At 54.5% G+C, this 21,931-nt stretch overlaps 10 protein-coding genes across 10 annotated transcripts; 6 read left to right on the top strand and 4 right to left on the bottom strand.

Moving 5' to 3' along the window:
• Positions 1 to 608: 608 nt before the first annotated feature.
• Positions 609 to 2,508, top strand: BZA70DRAFT_287724 (vitamin B6 photo-protection and homoeostasis-domain-containing protein; the record flags this gene model as incomplete). Its single annotated transcript, XM_064913977.1, has 5 exons — positions 609 to 931; positions 996 to 1,072; positions 1,139 to 1,480; positions 1,539 to 1,591; positions 1,645 to 2,508. 5 exons carry the CDS (start codon positions 609 to 611, stop codon positions 2,506 to 2,508), a joined length of 1,659 nt encoding a protein of 552 aa, XP_064771453.1.
• A 107-nt stretch (positions 2,509 to 2,615) lies between these two features.
• Positions 2,616 to 4,285, top strand: BZA70DRAFT_50307 (uncharacterized protein). The gene has a single exon (XM_064915157.1). The coding sequence runs from the start codon at positions 2,760 to 2,762 to the stop codon at positions 4,110 to 4,112; it is 1,353 nt and encodes a 450-aa protein (XP_064771452.1). The 5' UTR covers positions 2,616 to 2,759; the 3' UTR covers positions 4,113 to 4,285.
• A 122-nt stretch (positions 4,286 to 4,407) lies between these two features.
• On the bottom strand, positions 4,408 to 6,465 carry BZA70DRAFT_273676 (phosphatase 2C-like domain-containing protein). The gene is made up of 2 exons (XM_064911869.1): positions 5,672 to 6,465; positions 4,408 to 5,603 (listed from the first exon to the last, which is right to left on the bottom strand). The coding sequence occupies exons 1-2, from the start codon at positions 6,223 to 6,225 to the stop codon at positions 4,460 to 4,462; spliced, it is 1,698 nt and encodes a 565-aa protein (XP_064771451.1). The 5' UTR covers positions 6,226 to 6,465; the 3' UTR covers positions 4,408 to 4,459.
• A 117-nt stretch (positions 6,466 to 6,582) lies between these two features.
• BZA70DRAFT_273675 (BRO1-like domain-containing protein) lies at positions 6,583 to 9,114 on the top strand. Its single transcript, XM_064911868.1, has 2 exons — positions 6,583 to 6,858; positions 6,923 to 9,114. The coding sequence occupies exons 1-2, from the start codon at positions 6,662 to 6,664 to the stop codon at positions 9,075 to 9,077; spliced, it is 2,352 nt and encodes a 783-aa protein (XP_064771450.1). The 5' UTR covers positions 6,583 to 6,661; the 3' UTR covers positions 9,078 to 9,114.
• On the bottom strand, positions 9,115 to 10,765 carry BZA70DRAFT_273674 (MFS transporter). Its single transcript, XM_064911867.1, has one exon. The coding sequence runs from the start codon at positions 10,706 to 10,708 to the stop codon at positions 9,188 to 9,190; it is 1,521 nt and encodes a 506-aa protein (XP_064771449.1). The 5' UTR covers positions 10,709 to 10,765; the 3' UTR covers positions 9,115 to 9,187.
• Positions 10,766 to 12,522: 1,757 nt separating this feature from the next.
• On the top strand, positions 12,523 to 13,690 carry BZA70DRAFT_233389 (P-loop containing nucleoside triphosphate hydrolase protein; the record flags this gene model as incomplete). Its single annotated transcript, XM_064910256.1, has 2 exons — positions 12,523 to 12,878; positions 12,943 to 13,690. 2 exons carry the CDS (start codon positions 12,523 to 12,525, stop codon positions 13,688 to 13,690), a joined length of 1,104 nt encoding a protein of 367 aa, XP_064771448.1.
• Positions 13,691 to 15,141: 1,451 nt separating this feature from the next.
• On the top strand, positions 15,142 to 17,826 carry BZA70DRAFT_50123 (uncharacterized protein). The gene is made up of 3 exons (XM_064915153.1): positions 15,142 to 15,611; positions 15,755 to 15,975; positions 16,045 to 17,826. The coding sequence occupies exons 1-3, from the start codon at positions 15,255 to 15,257 to the stop codon at positions 17,693 to 17,695; spliced, it is 2,229 nt and encodes a 742-aa protein (XP_064771447.1). The 5' UTR covers positions 15,142 to 15,254; the 3' UTR covers positions 17,696 to 17,826.
• A 180-nt stretch (positions 17,827 to 18,006) lies between these two features.
• On the bottom strand, positions 18,007 to 18,654 carry BZA70DRAFT_234825 (ribosomal protein L31e; the record flags this gene model as incomplete). Its single annotated transcript, XM_064910314.1, has 3 exons — positions 18,007 to 18,213; positions 18,317 to 18,391; positions 18,583 to 18,654. 3 exons carry the CDS (start codon positions 18,652 to 18,654, stop codon positions 18,007 to 18,009), a joined length of 354 nt encoding a protein of 117 aa, XP_064771446.1.
• A 157-nt stretch (positions 18,655 to 18,811) lies between these two features.
• Positions 18,812 to 19,916, top strand: BZA70DRAFT_273666 (mitochondrial ribosomal protein subunit L20-domain-containing protein). The gene has a single exon (XM_064911866.1). The coding sequence runs from the start codon at positions 19,072 to 19,074 to the stop codon at positions 19,822 to 19,824; it is 753 nt and encodes a 250-aa protein (XP_064771445.1). The 5' UTR covers positions 18,812 to 19,071; the 3' UTR covers positions 19,825 to 19,916.
• On the bottom strand, positions 19,917 to 21,675 carry BZA70DRAFT_273665 (uncharacterized protein). The gene is made up of 5 exons (XM_064911865.1): positions 21,235 to 21,675; positions 21,156 to 21,162; positions 20,863 to 21,093; positions 20,628 to 20,791; positions 19,917 to 20,569 (listed from the first exon to the last, which is right to left on the bottom strand). The coding sequence occupies exons 1-5, from the start codon at positions 21,505 to 21,507 to the stop codon at positions 20,207 to 20,209; spliced, it is 1,038 nt and encodes a 345-aa protein (XP_064771444.1). The 5' UTR covers positions 21,508 to 21,675; the 3' UTR covers positions 19,917 to 20,206.
• Positions 21,676 to 21,931: the final 256 nt, after the last annotated feature.

The raw sequence follows: 21,931 nt of genomic DNA, 5'->3' as shown, positions 1-21,931 counted from the left end.
TGACGGCGTCCACTGCTTTAGCGCCATGTAGTGTCTGACAGCAAGCCGGATCGCGTCGCGCTCGGGACTAGCGAGGGCTGCCCTCAGTAGCGGAGCAGATTCATCATTTTGGCCGTAGTTTTGCATTTTCAAATAAAATATTTTTCAGAAGCAGGAAAATGAACAAAGGTGTAGCAGAAATCAAGCAAAGTTGTGAAGATATAGCTGGGAATATTCAACAAGGACCGTGGTGGTGATGAGTGCCAAGTCCCTGAGCAAGAGCCGTGCCTGGCTGGTATCATTTTCAGACAGTGGTATAGCGAGACAAAGCACGGCCTTCTAACAGAAACCTCTCGCTTTCTCTTTGCGTTAAACAATTCATTCATCAAACAGATATGGCGAGTCGTGGTGCTAAGAAAGCAAAGACCTCGGATCCGGTACAAGCCTCAGAGATAGACGGATTAAGGTTTCGAGATGAGGTCAGTCAAAGCCAACCCCGGAAATAAAGTCGTCGTAATCACTTCTGGCTGGACTCCCAGGTCCTTCTTTATCGCTTCCAAGTCCTGTTTGTAGTTCTCAAAAAGGCCTCGATCACTGACACAGCTCATTGAAACCCCCCGGAAATCAAAATGGACTCTGCGCACTTGGTACTCGAAGAACGCGACGCAAACGGCAACTTCTCAAAGGCCTTCTACGACAACGCGCTCGACGCCGAAAAGCACCTCGCCCTTCCCGGCGACCGGCGCAGCAGCAACCCCGACCCTCTACACGATCTCGGGCGGGCGCCGAGCAGAATTGTCGAGGTTTCTGCAAATGACAAGTCTGTCTACCAGTATCTCTCGATCGGCGGCCGGCGCCCGTCGTCGTCGAGAGTACTGCGCGTGTTGCAGTTCCTGATCAGCGTGTTTCTGCCGACTGGCTATCCCGACAGTGTGACCTCGGATTATGTGGAGTGTGTCTTATGTGTATTTGCTTTACGATAGACTTGCGCTTACTAGCTTTTTTTACTTCTCTAGCTACCAGATCTTTGACTCGATCCAGGCTTTTGCTAGCACGATCGCCGCGCTCATCGGGAATCGGGCAGTACTCACCGGTAAGCTCTCATCTCGCTGACCCAGCCTACTTTATCACTCTACTGACTTCTTATTACTACCCAAAGCCGTCGGAGTTGGCGACAAGAACGCGACGAGCACATCGGCTATGTTTATCACCGGCTTGCAAGAGACACTAGGCCGTCTAGCCACCATCAGTTTTGCCTGGAAGTACGGCTCAACTCTAGAGCAGGAATGCAAGAAGTTCAGATTCGTCGCTGACCTCGTGTACAATGCTGGTGTTATCTGCGACGTTTGTGCGCCGTACTTTGGAGTCTCTAGAAGCACGAAAATCTTCTTCCTGTGCTGCTCGGGTGTTCTTAAAGCTGTCTGTGGAGTTATGGCCAATGGATCGCGAGCGGCTTTGACTCAGCACTTTACCGATTCCGAACGTGGCAGTATCTCGGATGGTAAGTGCTCGTCTTTTGATGGGCAGATCAAGTGCTTGATTCTAACAGACTTGTGTAGTATCTGCGAAAGATGCCTCCCAGGAAACCGTCATCTCGCTGATGGGCATGCTGGTACGTTAAATTTCTTCTGTAGTATGGGAGCAATTGCTGACACGGTACAACAGGTTGGTGCGATTATAGTTCCGTATGTCAATACCGACATCCAGATCTGGACGACGCTACTTTTGCTCATCACGGTCCATCTCACGACAAACTACTGGGCGGTGACCTCTGTGGTCATGGACACTTTGAACCGACAACGTGTCAATATAGTATTTGCTTATTTGATGGACCAGACGTCGCCGCTCATGCTTGAGTCGGACCTTCTTGACCACCAGTCAGTTCTTCCCTCGCGGATCTTATCGCCAAAAGAGGTTGTCAAGCAAGAGAGAGTGCTCGAGCGCGACGGCTTGCTTCGCTGGGGCAGCGGCAACACAATCTTGGGCCACGCCTCGATCGGTAGTTTCTCAGAAGTGTACAGGATCCTACCGAGCGGTATGACGGTCAACGAGCTGCTACATCTGTTTGGCGACGGTAAAGCCGGGTACGTACTCTGGTTCGAACACGGCCGCGTGAACGGTCGAAAGGGTTCGTTTGTGACCGTCCGCGGCGCGCTGATCGATGTCAATCACGCAGACGACGAGGACTATGCAAACTCAGATGCAGCATACTACGGCGTCAATCCAGAGTCGAAGGAGGCAGCAGAGACCGACACGCGCGAGCTGCGCGCCTGGGTGCACGCACTCTACCTCGCGAAGAGCATCCGCGCGCTGCACCACGGCAGCGGCGACGTCACGTCGCTGACGGCTGCGCGCGACCACGTACGGCGCACGCTGAAGATCGTCGACGGACTGTTCGACAGCAGCGGCCTCGTTGCGGACGCGCTCCGTCTGCGCGGATGGGACCTTTCGCGGGGCCGTACGATGGTGGTGAGCGGGAGCGTACCGCGCATTAGTGTTCGGGGTCACGTGACTTCGGGAGAACGATAATGCGGCAGAGGCCTGGGTCGCGGTGGCGTAGGTGTCCGAAAGAGGACTAGCGCGGCCCGTTTTTAATCCGGGCAGAGTCTTTGCGCTTTCGCCCCTCTGCCCTGACTTTCCGCACGCCGTCGTTTTTCCTGCCGCTTCCTCTTTGCTTTCTTTCGCATTCCTGCTCGCCATCGCCCTTTTGTCCACCTCTTTCCCTCGCCCCTTCTCTCTTCCACACTATTCCTCGCCGGAAGTGCCTCTTCCGCACCTTTATGCCTCGCATGCGGAGCTCAAGTCGTGCCGGCATGATGCTTCTCGGCTTAGGGCGTCACGACGAGCAGCCTCTTCCTGAGGTCCCGCCGATCGAACAGCAGTCTCAGCCATCATATCAACCCGCGAACACCTCCAGCTCGTCCGGTGCCGCCCCTAAGCGCACTTTCCAAGCCGCCGACTTATCTTCCTTGTCTTCTTCGTCCTCAACAGCGTCTTCCTCGCCCTCAAACTCAGAACCAGCGAGCCCGATCTACGCCGTCTCCAGCCTGCCTCCATCAGCATCCTATTTCCAACAAGGATTCGTGCCGACCTCCGCCCCTTCACTCTGGCCTCCCACCTCCTCTTCTTCATCCTCGCAGCAGGGCACCCATCACCCTCACTACTTTTACAGCACAGGCCACCGACAGAGCATCTCCAAACGCCTGCCATCGCTGGACGAAGTGCTCGCAGACGAGAGCGCGCCGCCCTTCAGCTTGACCGAGTTCATGGCCTATCTCGCGCAAAATCACTGCCTAGAGACACTAGAGTTCACCATGGACGTGCAGCGCTACCGCGAGGTCTACGAGAATGCTGTCACAATGAGCCGGCTGAACGACTCTCACCCGCACAACAACGTGCTCGGCAGCAGTCTGAACGACAAAATCACCAGCGGTCACAGAGAGTTTGATCACCTGATGCTGCTGTGGCATCGCATCGTGGACTCGTACGTCCAGCGCGAGAGCCCGCGCGAGCTGAATCTGCCGGCAGATGTGCGCGACGAGCTGCTCGACATGCACGAGACGATCGGCGCGCCGCCGCGGCCGGAGATGCTCGACGAAGCAGTGTCGGCGGCGAAGGATCTCATGAACGAGAGCGTATTTATGCGGTTCCTGAACGACACGCAAAACTCACTTAGCCTGATGCACTCTGAGGAAGGGTCTATCCCGACGTCGGTGGGATCAAACAGCAGCAGCAGCAGCGGTAATCAGCACGGACCCTGGCGTTTCCCATCGCTTCACAGACAGACCGGCAGCGGTAGTATGAGCAGCGGTGGCAACAGCAGTGGTAGCAACGGTTTTGGCAACGGCTACTCGCGATCAAGAATAAATTCGCGCTCGCACCACGACATCGCGCCGGACCAGCAAGTCCACGTCGAGTCCGAAGACGAGTCCTCTCTCTCGACCCGAAGTAGTCCCATGACTCCTCCCGAGTCTCCTGAGCTGGACATGACAGACGAGGAAATGCACGGCACGCTGTCGTTCAACAACAGCGCGAACAGCGCCGGTAGCAGCTCCGGGTCAAGCAGACATGGTCCATGGCGGAGAATGAGCAAGCGGTTCAAATGGCGCGCCGGAAGTGCGGGCGCAGAGTGAATGTGAAGAAAAAGAGAGATTGTGTATTATATGACAGTGTCTGGTGGCTTGTGCTTTTGTGTATTGTTTTCACTTTTGTTTTGTCCTGCCTTTGGCGTTGCATTTTGCATTCCTTTGTTTTTTGATAAAGTGTCTTTTGATTATTTGACATGGCATATAGATTTGCGTTTACTTTTTTTTCTCATTTCGTCCTTTGTTTGTGGCGCTGGTGTTCTTTTTCTTGCATATTTAGTTATTCGAATTGCTTTGAAAAGATCTGTACTATCAATGAGATATTATACTATACTATACTATAACTACTAATAATACTGTACTATGATGCAACAGTCTACCGTCTACCGCATCACCTACTTTATCGGTGTAATCTTCCCACTAGCTTCCTGCTCCGTCTTGTCGCCAAAGAAAACAACAAGACACGTCATATCGTCTCTATATCTTCGCGACGAGCCAGGCGGAATGCTAAGCAGCATCGCCGTCCGATCTTTATCCGCGCCGCCAAGCGAGTTCCTGATGATATGCGCTGCCGCGTTATCATCCTCAATCACAAACATTCCCTTGAACCTCTTCTGCGGCGCCGTCGAGCGACGCAACTCGCTATCGGCACGCGCATGTCCTCCCCGCATGCGCTCGCTAAACGCAGCAGTGTCGTTCACGATCTTCACGTCAGAGTGGTCGGAAATTGGCGCCAGAATGCCGCCCTTGCGAACGTGCGAGTGCACGCCCGGCGGGGGAAGACCTTTATGCTCGACCTCGTGTTTTTTGACCCACTCGACCACAAGCTGCACGGCATCGGTCGACGAGATCTCGTCCCAGATTCCGTCGGTGGCGAGGATGAGGAAATCACCAGGCTGGACCTTTGCAGTCACGACGTCGGGCTTCGCCGTCACGTACGGAGGCGAGACGCTGTTATCCGGTGCCACACGGCCAAAGAACATTCTGACCGCGTTATTGATCATGTTCTGCGGAAGCTTGTAGCGCGCGTCGCCAAACGCACGCGTGGGCTCGAGACGGCCTAGTACGCGGCCGCGCTCAATCACGCCGGATTCGCCTGGATGCTCAGAGCGGATCCGCTGCGCCTCGGACTGGTTGCGGCCGCACTGGTCGTAAGAGAGCGGCGTGGCTGTCCACTCGCCAGACTGGTTTCTGTGTCCCCAGACCGCGCGCGAGTCGCCGGTGCAGGCTACACGGAGGGTCGAGGTAGCGGCGTCGTATACCGAGAGCAGAGCGCAGGATCCCGACATTGCGGGCATGAGCATCTCCGCCGACGCGGGCATGGACGGGTTCTCGAGAAGGTAGTTGAATGGCTTTTTCACGATGTCGTCATCTAGTCTGAGAAACGCAGACTGGATTGCCTCGTCGATCTTGCTCGCGTTCTCGGGGGACTCGAGGCTATAAGCCGAGGAAACCTTGGAGGGCTCGATTGTCGCAGTCAGCTCGCGTGCGACATAAGGAACGAGTAGTTCCCTCAGCTTTGCTGATGTGTTCCATCCTCTGTCAAAACAAACTAGTCAGCAAAGCAAAAAAAAAAACCTTCAGATATGTTGAAGTGGTGCACAAACCCATGGCCATCAAAGACGCCAAAAAAGCACCAATCATGCTTGCCGTCCGCAAAGTCGACGTTGACGACCTTGACCACGAAATCGTCCTCAATCTGCGGGTTACTCGCCAGCTGATCGACGTCGAATCTCGTGACTCCCGAGTTGCGATCGACAGTATACGACTCCTCATGTTCTCTGATCCTCGACGAGACGTCGTGGTCGTCGAGCATGCGCGTCGACTTTGTCGAGAACGGACGCGGGAGCTCGACAGTTGGGCCGGTGACGGCGGCGTAGTTTGGCGGCAGCTTCGATGGTTCGACCGGGCGGGTGTCGTTGTGAATCAGACCGGTTTTGTTGTAGTTTACGTAGCATGCTGATGCGGCAGCTGTGGCGACTACTGCCGCCGCTGTGGCGATCTTGGTTCTGGATGTAGTGGTGGTGGATTGCTTTGATGAAGAGGAGAGGGATGCTCTGCGAGGGAGACCATGGTGAGAGGAGGTCAGAGTGGTTCTGTAGCAGTGACTGGATGAGTACAGAGAGCCTGGTCTGATTTTGAGACGCGATCTGGCGAGCATATCGACGATCTGGATCTGGAATTGAGAACGGATGAAGATGTTGCCGGTTTAATGGGTTGATGGCCGAGATGATGATCTCAGGTACGTGCGCTTCAGGGTCTCGTACCTGAATAGTCGGTGAAGTGCTGGTAGAAGCAGACTCGACTTGTATCTGTCTGTGATTATACAGCAAAGTAGTATACTCAGAGACTCTCTTCTACTATCACGGAAGAGTAGAAATGTTATCGTGAATATCAGCCAAATCAAGCATCAGATTTCAATTCGGCTTTCTCCATTAAGGTTTCAATTTTGTCACGTGCCATTGTTTTTCCTATGACTTCATCGCTTCTGCTCCACATCAGCTTGCCAGCTCTCATTATTTTTTTCCACCACTGTTCGAGATCCACCTCACCGCGATAATACTATAGAACAGCAACAGCTCCGCACAATAGATTTAATGGCAACAAATATGCTCACAGTTCCTCTTCGGAGGACAGAGCCGATCGAGCTGGGTCCGGCTATGCGCTCGTACATTGAAAACAGCTACGATCAGCACCCTGATATGTTCAAGACCGATATCTCTGCCCTCGACAGCTTGCGTGCGTCGATTGTTGAGCTTGATCTGCGAGCTCAGAGTATTACTACTCTTACAAAGTACGTTGTTTTGCTTCAAACTGGTTTGTTTATTGCCATTTGTTTGCTAACGTTGTGACTACAGGTACTTCACCCAGCTCACCTTTCTCTCCTCCAAGTTCCCATCAACGCTTTTCACCTTCAAATGGTACTCTACACTCACCTACGCCACCTCAGCAGCAGTCCAGCACCCCGATCTGCAGTTTGAGCGCGCAAACGTGCTCTACAACATCGCAGCGCTGCACACGCTTCTCGCCGCAGATGAAAATCGCACAACGCCGACGGGTCTCAAGAACGCGGCGCAACACTTTCAGTCCGCCGCCGGCTGCTTTCTTTTTCTGAAAGAGAGCGTCAACCCCGAACTTAAGCTCTCGCCACCTGAAGATCTCAATAACCACACTCTCGACGTGCTTATCAACCTCTGTCTTGCGCAGGCTCAAGAGTGTTTTTGGCAAAAAGCAGTCGTTGATGGGCTCAAGGATAAGACGATCGCAAAGCTCGCGATCCAGGTCTCTATATTCTACTCCAAGGCTCTGGACGCGACTCTCAAGACCTCCTCGATAAAGTCAGACTGGATCCACCACATCACCTGCAAAAAGCACCATTTCGAGGCGGCGGCCCAGTACCGTGCCGCGGCTGACTCGCTGGCGTCTGCAAAGTACGGCGACGAGATTGCTCGGATCCAGCTTGCGCTTGAGGCGGTCAAGCGTGCGCTTGCAAGCGCAAAGCATGTGTCTCCGGCTGTTGCTGATGACCTCAAGGGTCTGCAGACGAAACTCAAATCCGACCTCGCTCGCGCCGAGAAAGACAACGATCTGATCTACCTCGTCATGGTCCCTTCACTTTCTACTATGCCGCCGTTGAAAGGAGCGGTGACGGTGTCGGCCGCAGTTCCGCCCGAGATCAAGGACACGAGTGAGGCGCTGAAACCGGGATCGCCGTACGGTCCACCGTTGTTCATCAAGCTCGTACCGTTTGCTGCTCATCAGGCTGCCAGTATCTACGTCGACCGTCGCGACACGCTCATCAACCATCTCATCATCAACAAGATCGACGTGCTGACTGCCCAGCTGCACGAATTCCTGACGAGAATGGGCCTGCCGGGGTCGCTGCAGGCGCTCGAGCGGCCTGTCGGCCTTCCCCCTTCCCTTATTGCTCATGCCGCAGAAGTCCGCGCAAGCGGAGGATACACGGCACTCAAGGCTTCTATTGAGGATGTGCGAAATCTGGCACAGATGAATAACTCGATGTACGTAGCTGCAGCGGAGACGCTAGAGGCTGAGCGCAAGGAGGACGACGACATGCGTGCTCGCTATGGCACCTCTGGCTGGCGCCGGCTCACCAGTCGCGAGGCTGCGAAAGAGCAGTACGCGCGACTTGAGCAGTTTGCTGCTGCTCTGAAGACTGCATCTGCGAGTGACGAAACCGTGCGGGCTACTTTCAGAGAGAACGAGCAGGTGCTGAGATTGCTTTCGGAAGACCCGAGCGTGATTGAAAAGTACGTGCCCAGTGGGTCCTCGGCCGAGCTGTCGCCCGAGCTCGAGAAGCGACTAGAGGAGATGCGCAGCAAGATGGCGCAAGTTTCTAGGCTCGAATACGCGCGGCGGAAGTTTGTCGAGCAGGTTCGCGAGAAAGCAACGAATGACGATGTGACTGATCTGGTACTGAGCGAGAGCGCGCGGCTCGAGCAGCTTGATCCGTTGGGGAAGATTGATCCTTCGATGTTTGAAAAGGCGTTTACTGATCGGCTTGCGTCGCTTTATGACGCTGATAAAGCGCGCGTGGAGAAAGAGACTGAGGAGCAGAGCGCGCTGCTGGTTGATATCGAGCTGGCAAACATGGACTTTTCAGCTGCAGTCGCGCGCTCTCGCGGAGACGTGTCGACCGAGCGCGAGCGGGCGCTGCAGAGTCTCGAGGCGGGGTACTACAAGTACCAAGAGCTCGCCGAGCATCTATCCGAAGGCCGGAAGTTTTACAACGAGCTGAGCGGTGCGCTTGCGCAGTTGCAGGACGAGGTCAGCGATTTCGTGTATAGTCGGCGGGTGCAGCTGCGGGACGAAGAGTCTGAGCTTGCGGCTAGGTTCGAGAGTATCAATATCTCGCGGGAGCAGAGAAGTGAGAGTCCGCTGCCGGCGCCGAGGGCTCAGGGGCTGCCGGCGGCGGTGTTGAGTAAAGGTAAAGAAGGAGGGAGTGGGGTTTGGAATCCGGAGATGGGCATTCAGTTTGGAAAGCGGTTCTGATGTAATGTTATGTAGCGAGTAGATGTGTAATTAATATTAACAGCATAATAGATAGGATGTGGGATAAATAAATACAGGAAGATAAAGCAAGGTTAAGCAAAGATTGCATATTAGACAGCTTCAAAGGTCCGTACAGACTCGAGACACTCATTTTTCTCCTCCATCTGGTATTCGTCGGTATCGGTCTTGTGAAGATTGATATCGGTGACCTCGTCGCCAAAGACGGTGGCCATCTCCTCGAGCGACATGTCCTTAGTCTCTGGGAAGTAGAAGAGAATCAAGAAAAAGAAAAAGACCGACATGCAGATGAAGACGAGGTAGTATTTCCACCCGATATTTGCAAACGCGGTGCTTGCGGCCTCGAGGTACACGATCGTGCTGAGGAAGAGACCGCACATGCTGAAAGAGACGCCCTTTGCGCGCAGCTGGTTCGGCATGATTTCGGACGAGTACACGTACGAGGTCACGTCCATGTTGAGCCCGTAGATGAAAACGTGCAGGAACAAAAACACGACGGCGGCAATCGACGCGCCGCGGCCGCCTGTGCGCTCATACGTCGAGAGCGAGACACACTCGCCGATGAGCGCGAGTGTGCAGCCCGCCAGGCCGATCAGCAGCTGCTTCTTTCTACCGAGCCAGTCGATAGTGAGCGCATTGACTGAGTTTCCAATCACAGAAAGCGTGATCCAGCCGCCTTGGATGATGAGCGAGTTTGCAGAGCTGAAGCCGAGGTCGGCGTACAGCGTCGGGCCGTAGTTGTTGATCACTAATGTGCCGGTAGCCTGGCCCGCGGCGAGGGTGCAGAATCCGATAATCATGCGTTTGCGGTAATGCGGCTTTTTGAAGGCGTCAGTCCAGCTGACAGATGAGCTGCGCTCAAGTTGCCACTGCTGCTCCATTTGCAGAAACTCGAGCTTTGCAGCGCGATGGTCCGGGTCGGCGCTGTCGCGGTGGACGCGTAGGATGATTGCCTGCGCGTCGTCGGAGCGGTCTTGCATCAGCAGCCAGCGCGGCGACTCGGGTAGGAACATGACAAACACTCCAAGAATGAGCGGAAACACCGCTTGGATTGCCAGCGGCACGCGCCACTGCGCACCACCGGCGTCGACGTAGTAGAAGCCCACGCCGACCCAGGAGGAGAGAGTGTAGCCGATGACGATCATGACGCCGTGAGTGCCAACGGTGAGGCCTCGCGAGTAAGGCCGCGAAAGCTCGGACTGGTACATGGGGACAGAGGTAAGAAGTTGGCCAACGCCAAAGCCGGTGATGAAGCGCACTGCGATGAACATGGCGACGTGGACCGAGCCCGCCTGGAGCGCGCTACCTATGACGCACAGCAGCGAGCCGAGGACGATACATTTCCGCCGGCCGAAGGTATCTGCGAGATAGCTAACGGTAAGCGCGCCAAACAAGCCACCGGCCTGGAAAAGGCCGTCCATAGCGCCATTAAGCTGGGTCGCGTTTGAGGCGGTGTCGAGGGAGAAGTAGGAGTTGAAGGAGGGCTGCCCGCGCGTGGTGGAGATAATGGAGGAGGAGTAACCGTAGGTGAGGGAGCCGAGGGCGACGAAGAACATGAGACAGAGCTCGACGGCTGTTGGCCGGGCAGCCAGGGAGTGAGCCTGCACCAGCATGAGAGCGGTAAAAGAGTGTATGGGGGAGAAGAGAGGAGGAGAAGAGGAGGCCGAGGAGAGGGAGATATGGAGGAGGAATAGAGTTTTATCTCCACAGTTCATTATCGGGGCCTCGGAGAAACCCTATGAAATTAAGTCCGGAGTGAAGCGCAGACAAGAACATTGTTGTTGGATTGTGTTGTATTGTTAGTAGAACAGGGACAGAACAGACAGATGATTATACTACTCTACTATCTCACTTCAATACAGAAACACCTCTATTTACACTCTACCTACACCCACCAGCGACGCGTTATGCAGACCTGTCGTGCTCGAATCTACCGACGCCTGCGCTTTGTTGGGTCCGCTTCCATCTGCTTTCCTGCCCGGTGTCGAAGCCTTCTCTCGTATTTCCTAATCTGGAAGTACACTCACAAACACGTAGGAAAGAGGTGCGCTCGTCAGATCTGTGCTAAACACACACATCCGCTCTCTTCTATCTCCTCTTATCGACAGTAATCTTTGCTATCAGTGCCTCTACGCGTGCGCAGTTCCCAGCACGGCTAATGCAGAACTCGGGGGCTCGTGCGGAGCCTTCACCATAAACTTCTCGGTCTTGCACGTGATTTGTTTCTGTAGGGTTTTGCTTGTTCAATGATGATTAATATGTTATGTAATATAGAGTGAGTCTGTTCAAGCAGAATGCAGAAATAAATGATCTAGTCAGAATCTTTGTATCGTTCTGATGATCGTTCAGATCTTGTAACAGTTCAATGGTGCTGAAGTGGAAACATCAACGAGACTGAACAGATCAATTGACAGCTCGACCTCGGTTGACCTTCGACCTCTCCCAAATCCCCTGATTCATTTTCACTTCTCTTCAAAACAGCCATCCTCACCCCAGACTGATCCACAAGCACAATACAATGTCGACGCGACGACCAACCCAGAGAAGATCAACGGCTTCTACAGTACTGGTCGCAGCTGTAGCCACCACCGCTGCTGTGCTGGCGTACAAATATCTCTCTGAGCCTCTGTCGCGGTGGTGGCTGAGTTCGCGGGGAAGCAATAGCGATGCCAGTGAACATGGAGTCAGTGAGGACGACAACAGCAATGACAACGCAGGCAAATCACATATGGGAAAGCAGGCGAGACCAGCTCGCAAGCGCAAGGTCGCCGTCGTCATGTCCGAAGTATGTATAGTCTAGGACGCGTCTGCTCTGGAAACCCCCGCTAATATCAAATATAGAAACTCGCGTCTTTGAACCTCCTGGACTCTACTACAAAGGATCTAGTTGACCTTCTGATTCTCTATCCAACCTACCTCACAGAACCATCCTCTTCGCAAACCCCTACCATTCCCTCACTCGCGACTCTCAGGGCAGATTACGTGACGCATCCCACCCACGTCTTCACTCTTTCCAAAGCCGAATCAATAAAGCCCATATTACGACATCTAGCTACAGATGAGACGGAGTCGATCTTTGTTGTTGTCGCAGACGAAAACCGAGCGCTCAGGAATGACGAGAGCATTAGTAGGTTTGTGGGAGATGTCGTGGTTGTTGAGGGGCCTGATGCTAGCGAGATCTGGCGTAAGCAGGTCCTGTGCGTTGAATAGTGAAAATGTACTTTATCTATCATTCAATCGACTTAAACTACCAATTATCATAATATCTCGTAGCAACTATAGTATACAAAACACATCTACACGCAGCAAGTCGACATCACATGTGCGTTGGGAGTTCCAACACCACATAAAACCACCAAACTCAACCTCCCGCCACTCTCCGTCCACGACCGCCGTCCCCGACGCAGCCATGCTCATTCCCTCAACAATGCTCAACCCGGACCTCTTCACGCCGAAATCGTCTTCCTCGTCATCAAAGATCCTATCGGCCGCCGGTATCATCGTCAGCAGTCTCGCGTTCAGAGTGGCGATCTCCGTCTCGGCCGCTTTTCTTACCACGTATATCCTTCAGCACCGCAGCACAAAACTCCAGCTGAAGCCCAATCTCAGCAAAGTCAGAGAGAAACTGAAAAAGGACGGTCGGAATGTGCCGCTTAACTCGCATGAGATCTCACTGATCCAGGAGTGTATTCCGGAGGACATCAACGTCAAGTTTGACGACATTGGTGGTTTGGAGGATATAATCGACGACCTGCGCGAGACTGTCGTCTATCCACTCACAGTGTACGTTCTGATACAAGCATCTTCTGACTTTCCTATCGCTTACGTTTGATATTTCGTTATATAGTCCGGGTCTCTTTTCGGGAAGCTCTCCGCTCCTACAGGCCCCTAAAGGCGTACTTCTATACGGCCCGCCTGGCTGCGGCAAGACGATGATTGCCAAGGCCCTCGCGCACGAATCGTCCGCAACATTTCTCAACGTCAAGATCTCATCCATAACCGACAAATGGTTCGGTGAATCAAACAAGTACGCGGCCGCGATATTCTCTCTTGCGCGCAAGCTCGAGCCATGCATCGTCTTCATCGACGAAATCGACTCGTTCCTGCGCTCGCGCGAAACAAACGATAACGAGGCAATGTCGATGGTCAAGTCGGAGTTTATGACCCAGTGGGACGGTCTCTCGAGCGGAGGCCGCATCGTTATCCTTGGAGCAACTAACCGGCCTAACGATATCGATGCTGCTTTCTTGCGACGCATGCCCAAGCGATATGGCATCCGACTACCAGACTTGAAGAAACGGATAGAAATTCTAAAGCTTTCTTTACACGGTACTACACTGGAGGAGCCATTCGACTTTGAGAAAGTCGCCAGACACATGGAAGGTTTGAGCGGCAGCGGCATCAAGGAGGCGTGTCGCGACGCGGCCATGATTCCCATCCGGGAGTATTTCAGAGACCACAGGAAAAAGCACGGCATGAAGTTCGTGCCAACTGAGGAGAACGATGCTCTGAAAACACGACCGCTCAGAGACTCGGACTTTTTTGTTGAATGGGCTGCGAAGAAGAAAGACGATGAGTTGGACGACTTAGAATAACTAGACTTGGTGTTGCTTTTTGTTATACTGTTACAATTGCGAGTGTACTATACAGCGTTATTTGGCTAAGGCAGCGCTTCTAAATAAATCTCTACTACTGCCAAATACAGTCAATCAATCTTAAAAGCTGCAATCAAATATTACCTAATCCTTTACTCACCCAAGCTGCAGGCAGATCAGCCAGTGAAGACGGGCTCACCAGGCGCCGCTCCGCCATCAACTCTGCCCAGCATCCGCTATCAACAACCGCACATTCACCCTCACCAACTCCCCAGAAACCACTTCTGCACCATGGACCCGCCTTTCAAGGTCAGGGCAGTGTACGAGTATCTCTCAGACCACCCGGACGACCTCTCATTCCCGGTAGGTTCCCAGATCCAGGTCACCGCCGTCGAGGATGACGAGTGGTTCAGCGGCCGCTACTTTGACAGCGCAGGCGCGCTCCACGAGGGCATGTTTCCTCGCAACTTTGTCGAGCTCATCACCGAGCAGGAGGCTGGTCCGAAACCGCCCGCGCATCCCAGATCGCACGCTGCCGAGCCCGCTGCTACCCCGGCCCCGGCTGCTGCCCCGGCTTCTGAGCCAGCGCCCGCGCCCGCGCCCACTCCCGCGCCTGCTGCCGCCGTCCCCAGCAGCCCCGAGCCGGAAGTCTCAGCTCCTGTATCGGTCTCGCCAGTAAAAGAGACCGCTCTGCCTGCTGCTCCTGCACAATTGCCTTCTCAGTCGCCTGTCCAGACCCCTGCCGCTGCTCCCGAAAGATCTCTCTCTTCACCATCGGCTGCTGCTGCCCAACCCGCCGCCGCTGCCGCCGCCGCCAGCTCCGGATCCGGATCCAGCAGCAGCGGCGGTCTCAAGTCCTCGTTCAGGGACAGGATTGCCGCGTTCAACACTGCCGCCGCTGCGCCGGTCACTCCGCAGGCAAAGCCCGTCACTCAGTCGTTCGTGCGCAAGCCGTTCGTTGCGCCCGCGCCTTCGGCATACATCCCGCCTGCCCCGCAGAGCAGCAGCCAGTACAAACAACAGCGTGATCCCAGCCCTACCCGCTCTAGTTTTGAAGCTTCTGCGAGCTCACAGCCCGCTGCTGTCGAAGAGGAGACGATCGAGCGCGAGGATCAGTCCCATCATGAACCAATCACGGCCGGCGGTACGAGTCTGAAGGATCGGATCGCGCTGCTGCAGCAGATGCAGCTTGAGCAACAGGCTGCTGCGGCCGCGAAAGCATCCGGCACAAAGAAGAAGAAAACGCACAAAAAACACGCTTCGGAAGCTCCTGCTGCTGCCGCTGCTCCGGGCACGGAAGAAGCTGCACCGGCAGCCATCTCACCTAGACAGAGCATTGATACCGAGGCAGAGCTACCCCGGCGCACGTCTGTTGACTCTTACGTCTCTTCATCCGGTGTTATTCCAGAAGTGCCGCATACGAGCACGCGTCGCTCGGAGGAGAAGTACTACGAACCCGAAGAGGCTGCGACCCAGTCTGATCTCGAGGAGAGCGCTGAAGAGTATCACCAGCCGCAGCATCCACCACCTGTTCCCCACGCTGCGCCGATTCCTGAGTCTCAAGATGAGCAGTATGAGAGCGGTGAAGTCCCCGAGACTGAAGCCGCTGCAGAGTATGCGGCTGAGCCAGCTGCTGCCACCGAGAGGGCTGAGGAGGAGGACGGTGAAGAAGAAGAGGAAGAGGAGGAGGAAGAGGAGGGGGAAGAGGAGATTGATCCCGAGGTTGCTCGACGAATGGCTATTCGGGAACGCATGGCCAAGATGTCCGGCGGAATGGGTATGCCATTTGCCCTACCAGGTGTCGGAGCGCCGATGGGTATGCCAATGGGTATGCCGATGGGTATGGGTGGATTCCCCCCCAAGTCGACGCCAAAGCATGCACCTGAATCGCATAAGAAGGAGAAGCAGCCGGAAGATGACGGTGAAGAAGAGGGGGACGAAGATGAGCAAGAAGAACAGGCTAGACCGGTTCCGATCTTGCCTATGGTTCCAATGCCGGGTATGGCCATGCAACCTCGTGCTCCCGCTGCTGAAGCTGAAAGCAGTAGCGAGGAAGAAGAGGAGGTGGAAGAAGAGGAAGAGCAGTCCGAAGCAGAGCAGGAAGAAGTTGACGATGTCCCGGCGCCTAACTCTACATTGAGCGCACCTGTTGCTGAGACTGCTGCACCACCACCTGTGCCAGTATCGCGCCATGCAACGGGAGAACCTGTCCCGGTGTCGCGCCACGCGACTGGAGAGTCTACCGTACCGGCTATAGTACAGAGAACTGCTTCTCTTGATATATCGTGAGTGCTTCTGCTGCAGTTTGAAGTTTAGCAGCATGACAGTATAGCCCCGACTAACAAATAATTTAGTGATTCCGCGCCGCCTCCACCAGCAGCCGCGCCTGTAGCGACCCCGGCACCTGCGACTACTGCTTCTGCGCCTCCGCCTCCGCCCGCTCGTGCTCCTACGTACACCGAATCCTCCGACGAAGAGGAAGAGGAAGATGAGGACGACTATCCCGAGCCAGAGGTTCCGGCGCCAGTACATGAGCGCGCAGTGCCGCCTCCCCCGCCGACCTCGGCTCCGCGCCCTGTGTCGGCCGTTCCCCCACCGATCCCAACTTCACCCCCGGCTACGTCTGTGGCTGCAGTTCCGCCACCAGTGCCGGTGCACCAGCAGTCTGTCTCTCATGCTACTGCTCCTCCGCCCCCACCTGCAAGCACGCTACCCCCTCCGCCGCCCGTCCCTGTGGCTACTGCTCCTCCAGTGCCGCCGGTGCCGAGTGTGCCACCTACTGCTCCGCCGGCAGAACGCAGTCTGCATCGGCATTCGAGCTCGCAGAGCCGGCCTACTGTTGCATCGTACGACGACAGCGATGAGGAAGAATACGGAGCGGAGGACACGTACGACAGCACCGCGTACCAGAGCAGCGTGGGTGTTGCGCGAGGCTACGCTGCCTCGCCTCCTCCGCCGGTCAACTACGCGCCGCCTCTACCTCCTGCCACAAGCCCTCCCGCACACTACGCGCCCCCTCCGCCGACGACGCCGGCACCTGTGCCGCATCCGAGCAGTAGAGGATCCTACGAGTCGCCGCGTCGTTCGAGCGAGCAAACCACTTCGCGTCGGTCGATGGACAAATCGTCGGCGCGCCGATCGATGATGGTGTCAGATCCGCGCCGGTCGATGGAGTCCTCCTACGACGCTTTCACAGCGCGGGACCTCGAGCTCAACGAGCCTGCGCAATGGTGGGCGGAGCCCGAGGCTGTGCCGCCTCTGATTGCGAGCAAAGCCGGTCGCGGCGAACTATACTACGAAGTCGAAGAAAGCTACCACTCGCGCCGCGGCCGCGGCGTCGTGATGCGGACGATTTACGTGCTGTACGGCGACTACTCGCAGAGCCAGATCAAGGTCAGTTTCGAGCGCGAGAACCCCGCGCGCGCAAAGTTCGAGCAGACGCACAGCGCGCCGCCGCCGAGTGCGCGCAAGGAGCAGCTCGAGAGCTGGTACGGGCGGTACGGGCGCGCGGCGACGAAGATTGCGAACGACGCGCTCGCGGCAGGGAAGGTTGTCGGCGACGGGTCGTCGAGTGCGTTTGTGGGCGCGGTGATTGGCAAGCTTGGCGAGGGCGTGCTGCCGGCTGCGGGGAGCAGGTCGTTTGGCGAGGTTGTGTATAGTAATCTTGCGAACGCGAGTGTTGTGCAGACGGACGAGATCCGGGCGGGCGATGTGATTACGTTTAAGAACGCGAGGTTTCAGGGCCACAAGGGGGGGTTGCATCAAAAGTACTCTGCCGACGTGGGCGGGTCGGGCGCGGATGTGGTGAGTGCGATCGTGAGCGAGTGGGATGGAACGAAGAGGAAGGTGAGGGTGATTGGACAGATGAGCACGAAGGAAGGAGGAAAGGGTAAAGGTGTCCGAGGAGAAAGTTATCGACTTGGAGATTTGAAGAGCGGAGAGGTCATGGTGTGGAGAATTGTTGGACGAGAGTACGTCGGATGGAATGACGATGGTGACTTTTGAAGAGGCACCTCTTTGAAAAGTCGCAGCTTCATTTTGTAGCAAACCAGTTTACGTTTTGTTTTCTTTTGTCTATTTTTATTTCATTCTTCATTCATATCAGTACATTAAATGTATTTACTGAGAAAATATCTCACAAAGAAGTAAGCCAACTCCGATGCGTAGATTTACTGAAGAAGTAAGGCCAACCGCAGTGCCATTTGGATCATGATGACTATAGTGGGAAATCTTTTGCAACTTTTATTGAACCAATGTACATGACGATCTAATGACCTTCGACGCTCACTCCACTAGAACCGAAACACAAAAGCAACCTATGACTCCTCGACGACGGTGGTCTGAAGACCCTTGAACGAGCTGACGTTGACGGCCTGGACGTATGAAAACAGGGGCTCCTTGGCCTTCTCCTCGTCGTTACGCTTCCGCGAGATGCGCAGGCGCAGTCTGTATGGCACACCCTTGATTCCCTGCTTCCAGATCTCCTTGTTCAGCTGGGGGTCGAGACGGACGTCCTTGGTGCCCTATTTGATGAGATGTGAGCAATGAGTTCGTTTTTATAGCAGAGTGATCGCTCTTTCGCGTGCTGCTTCTGTACACTGTAAAGTCATAGTGGAGGTATCATACCATGTGCTTGTAGGCAAAAGCCTTGATCTCCTTGACGGCGGTAGGAGCACGCTTCTTGAACTGGACACCGTGGACCTAGATGATCAAAACAAAAACTGTCAGCCGGCTGCTCGATTTCCCGTAACTCTCTATCTGAATCCTGCTCTTCCTAGACTCTTTTGCGACAGTTCTCACACTGACTGACCAGCGAGAACCTCACAACCTTCAGTCTTGCCCACGATCCTTCCTCCTCACGCCCAATCCCAGCAACAACAGGAAAAACATACACGAGTGTGCATGTGAATGGTGTATTCACGGGTGACAACGTCCTTGAGAGCCGATCGCTGGGTAGAGGCCATTTCGAACAGTAGATGCGAGATGTATTGTTTGGTTTGGTTGTGTAGAGCTGAAAGAACGGGCTGTCGACTTCGTCGTATCTGCCTCCGAGCGATCCTTCGACCGCGCGCAGACCCGGCGCCGGCTGCCCGCAGCTGAAAGAGCAGTCACGCAGTCACCCACACTCCACTGCAGAGCCGTAACCCTATATTAACCCTACATGTAGTCATGAGTTATGTAATCATGGGAAACTGGAGAATCCGGGTAACCTGCTCCCGTTGGCCGCCGAAAGTTTTGCCTTTCTCACCGCCTGGAAAAATATCGTCGGAGCCACCTTTCTGTCGCTCAATTCGCTGTCTGTCGAGTGTCTCTGCGCAATTGCGAACAAGAAGCAGCTGATTTCATACTTGTTAGTACAGTGCTGCACTAATAAGACAACGATGCTGCCGCAAGCGACTTCCTGTGGGCGTCGCCTCGTCTGCTCGTCCGTACTCTCGTCGTCGTCGTCGTCTTTATCCTCCTCACGAGCAGCACTTTCTACTTCATTGCTATCACGTCCGGCCTCAACACGATGCGGACTCAGCGCATCTTCATCACCATCTCCCTCCGCCTCGCCATTTTCCTCCCCCTCCTCCTCCAGACCCTTCTCGTCCTCGGCCACAGTCCAAGCCGACCCAAATCCGAACAAAGTCACGAAACTAAAAGACCCCGCCAAATTCAACACGCCCTTCCCGACCCGTCACAACCCCCGGTCGTCGGCAAACAAGGCCGCGCCCGTCCTCCCTCCCGGACTGACATACAACCCTCCGCCCTCGGCTCCCTCGCCGTTCGACACCCCAGACATCTTCCTCCCGCCGCATGAGCGCGCAAAGGTCCTCACCGCCCCCGGCGTCGAGGTTCTGCCTCCGCCGCTGCGCGCGGTCGAGGAGAAGAAATACCATCTCGACGAGGAGCAGATTGAGAAAATCAGGCAGCTGCGTGAGCAAGATCCCAACAAGTACACGAGAAAGGTGCTCGCGAAGGAGTTTGGATGCTCGGACTTCTTCATCGCGCTCGTCTTGCGCTCGCCGCAGGAGCGTCTGGATGAGATGGACAGACGGCTGGGTATTATCAAGTCCAGATGGAATTTGTACAAGAGCACCGCCCGGTTAATGAGAGAGAAGCGGAGAGAGCAGTGGGCCAGAGACGAGTAATCGATCTTTCTCGTCTCTCCTTTCATACAAGCAGATCTATGCATTTTATGTACATACATTTTATATTTTGTTTATTTAGATTGACAATTAAAACTCATTCGTTAATTTTTGGGGGGATAAAAAGAAACAGTATAATGCTATTTACAAAATAAAAAATATCGAAAACTTCTGTGCTCTGACGAGAAGAAATCAAGAAGCGACAATAATATAAACTGAGAACAAGATAAAGACAACACCTACTCCTCCTTCCTTAATACGCCGAATTGGAGCTCATCCATCCGTTATCGCCCATTTTTTTGAACAAAGAAACAAAACCGTGCTTTGATGACCAACCATCACCAACTCAAGAGATATATAAAATGAAAAGAAAATTGTAAGATGATTAGTTTCGGATGCTACCTTTTTTGATACCATATCTCGCCTTCTTCTCCGCCGGCTTCAGGATCTGGAACGAGCACAGCAGCGACTCGTCGACGCTCATCATCGCGCCCGCGTTATCAAACTCGCCGCAGTAGTTTGGCGCCGAAAAGATGGTGACGAGCTGCCGCTTCGAGAAGAATTCGTAGCCGTCCTCGACTACTTGGTGCGCGCGACATATCAGCCCGAGATCGTGCTCGCGCAGGAAATTCGTGACGACGTCGCGACCAAAGGTTACCGATATTCCCCGGTCGTTTTCGCCCCAGCCTAGAATATCAGAGTCGGGATCCGACCAGAGCAGATCGCAGATCAGTCCAGATTCCGGAAGCTATGCATCAAATCGAGTTAGACAAGAGTGATCAGCAGTAAACAGAAGAGATACGTACGTCAGTCGGCCGCATGACTCGGCGGATCTGTTCCATGCTGGTAAGATCGGGCGAAAGACCGCCGTGCATGGCAAATATCTTTTCATCGATGATCGCCGCGATCGGTAAACAATTGAAGCAGTCTGTGAATGTTTTCCACAGCTTGATATTGTATCTTCGCTTGCCTATGTAAAAAAAGTAGCAGCAAGCAGTCAGTATTAGAAAGCAGATCGATCAATTGAGGGTGGTGGCGTACACTCGTCGTAAAAGCCGTAGATGCGGTTGATGGAGGCACACTCATGGTTGCCACGGAGGATGAAGAAGTTTTCGGGGTATTTGATTTTATATGCCAGAAGCAAGCAGATGGTCTCAAGAGATTGCTTGCCTCGATCGACGTAGTCTCCCAGGAAGAGGTAATTCGCCTCGGGAGGGAAACCGCCATACTCAAACAGCCGTAGGAGATCAAAGTACTGGCCGTGAATGTCGCCTATAGAGAGAGTGAGTATGTTGATCTGGTAGTTGATAGGGAGGATCGGAACAATAGCATACCACAAATCTAAACAAAAGTTGAGAGTCAGTCGAATGTCAATCAGTAAATATTACACAGCAGCGGAAGAAGCGGACGGACCTTCAGAGGAGCCTCGAGCTCGAGGAGGATCGGCTGAGAGATGAAGATCTCCCGAGCCTTGAGGCAGAGGAATCTGATTTCAGTTTCGTGCAGATCGACGTGTGATCCCGGCCGACTGCCGCGGACCTTGAGCAGCCTCTCGATGATATTGTCGAGATCAAAGTCAGAGTCGGGGCGGGGTTTGAGAGGAGCGGCCGATTTGGCTGAGGGCGAGTGTTTAGATGTGGAGGAGGAGGTGGAGGTGGATGTGGAGGAGGATGCGATCGGTGGCATTGCTGGAGAGGACTGTGCTGGGGTTGCAAAGAGCGACGGGAGTGTTTACGACAGAGAGAAAGAGAGAAGTGAAGAGATAAAAGAAAGAAGCCGGGTGGAAGAGAGAGAAGAAGAGCGGTGGAGGAGAGCAAAGTAACGGAGGACGCGCGGAAGAAGAACCCAAAGGGTAAATCTGCGCACGACCGTGGTCCGGCTCTGTCCGCTCACGCGTCTGTGTCGCTGCCTCCACGCCCTGCTCACAGGATGTGCTGGTGCTGCTGTGACCGACTGCGGATTGACAGCAATTGCTTTTACTTTTATTCAGTCGATCGTTTTAATCACCGACGCTGGGCTGGTGCTGCGGAAAAGGCTCCATCTTCATCAGGCATCTTGCGGAGCCATCGCCGCACGGTTGAGGCGGTAGCTCTTGCAGAGTCACTAAGAA

The sequence above is a fragment of the Myxozyma melibiosi genome, assembly GCF_037950935.1.
Source record: "Myxozyma melibiosi strain Phaff 52-87 chromosome Unknown BZA70scaffold_1, whole genome shotgun sequence".
In the NCBI taxonomy this organism is placed as follows: domain Eukaryota; kingdom Fungi; phylum Ascomycota; class Lipomycetes; order Lipomycetales; family Lipomycetaceae; genus Myxozyma; species Myxozyma melibiosi.
Note: the sequence above shows the minus strand (reverse complement) of the source record. Positions and strands in the feature narration are given on the sequence as shown.

What these genes read in the sequence shown, in the direction of transcription:
- BZA70DRAFT_50307 (XM_064915157.1), top strand. Translation starts at nt 2,760, where the DNA reads ATGCCTCGCATGCGGAGCTCAAGTCGTGCCGGCATGATGCTTCTCGGC.
- BZA70DRAFT_273676 (XM_064911869.1), bottom strand. Translation starts at nt 6,225, where the DNA reads ATGCTCGCCAGATCGCGTCTCAAAATCAGACCAGGCTCTCTGTACTCA. An exon ending in GGCGTCTTTGATGGCCATGG is followed by an intron (nt 5,604 to 5,671) that starts GTTTGTGCACCA and finishes TTGTTTTGACAG; the next exon opens with AGGATGGAACACATCAGCAA.
- BZA70DRAFT_273675 (XM_064911868.1), top strand. Translation starts at nt 6,662, where the DNA reads ATGGCAACAAATATGCTCACAGTTCCTCTTCGGAGGACAGAGCCGATC. An exon ending in AGTATTACTACTCTTACAAA is followed by an intron (nt 6,859 to 6,922) that starts GTACGTTGTTTT and finishes TTGTGACTACAG; the next exon opens with GTACTTCACCCAGCTCACCT.
- BZA70DRAFT_273674 (XM_064911867.1), bottom strand. Translation starts at nt 10,708, where the DNA reads ATGCTGGTGCAGGCTCACTCCCTGGCTGCCCGGCCAACAGCCGTCGAG.
- BZA70DRAFT_50123 (XM_064915153.1), top strand. Translation starts at nt 15,255, where the DNA reads ATGAGCAGTATGAGAGCGGTGAAGTCCCCGAGACTGAAGCCGCTGCAG. An exon ending in GAAGCAGCCGGAAGATGACG is followed by an intron (nt 15,612 to 15,754) that starts GTGAAGAAGAGG and finishes GAAGAAGAGGAG; the next exon opens with GTGGAAGAAGAGGAAGAGCA. An exon ending in ACTGCTTCTCTTGATATATC is followed by an intron (nt 15,976 to 16,044) that starts GTGAGTGCTTCT and finishes CAAATAATTTAG; the next exon opens with TGATTCCGCGCCGCCTCCAC.
- BZA70DRAFT_273666 (XM_064911866.1), top strand. Translation starts at nt 19,072, where the DNA reads ATGCTGCCGCAAGCGACTTCCTGTGGGCGTCGCCTCGTCTGCTCGTCC.
- BZA70DRAFT_273665 (XM_064911865.1), bottom strand. Translation starts at nt 21,507, where the DNA reads ATGCCACCGATCGCATCCTCCTCCACATCCACCTCCACCTCCTCCTCC. An exon ending in CTACGGCTTTTACGACGAGT is followed by an intron (nt 20,792 to 20,862) that starts GTACGCCACCAC and finishes TTTTTTACATAG; the next exon opens with GCAAGCGAAGATACAATATC. An exon ending in GAGTCATGCGGCCGACTGAC is followed by an intron (nt 20,570 to 20,627) that starts GTACGTATCTCT and finishes TTTGATGCATAG; the next exon opens with CTTCCGGAATCTGGACTGAT.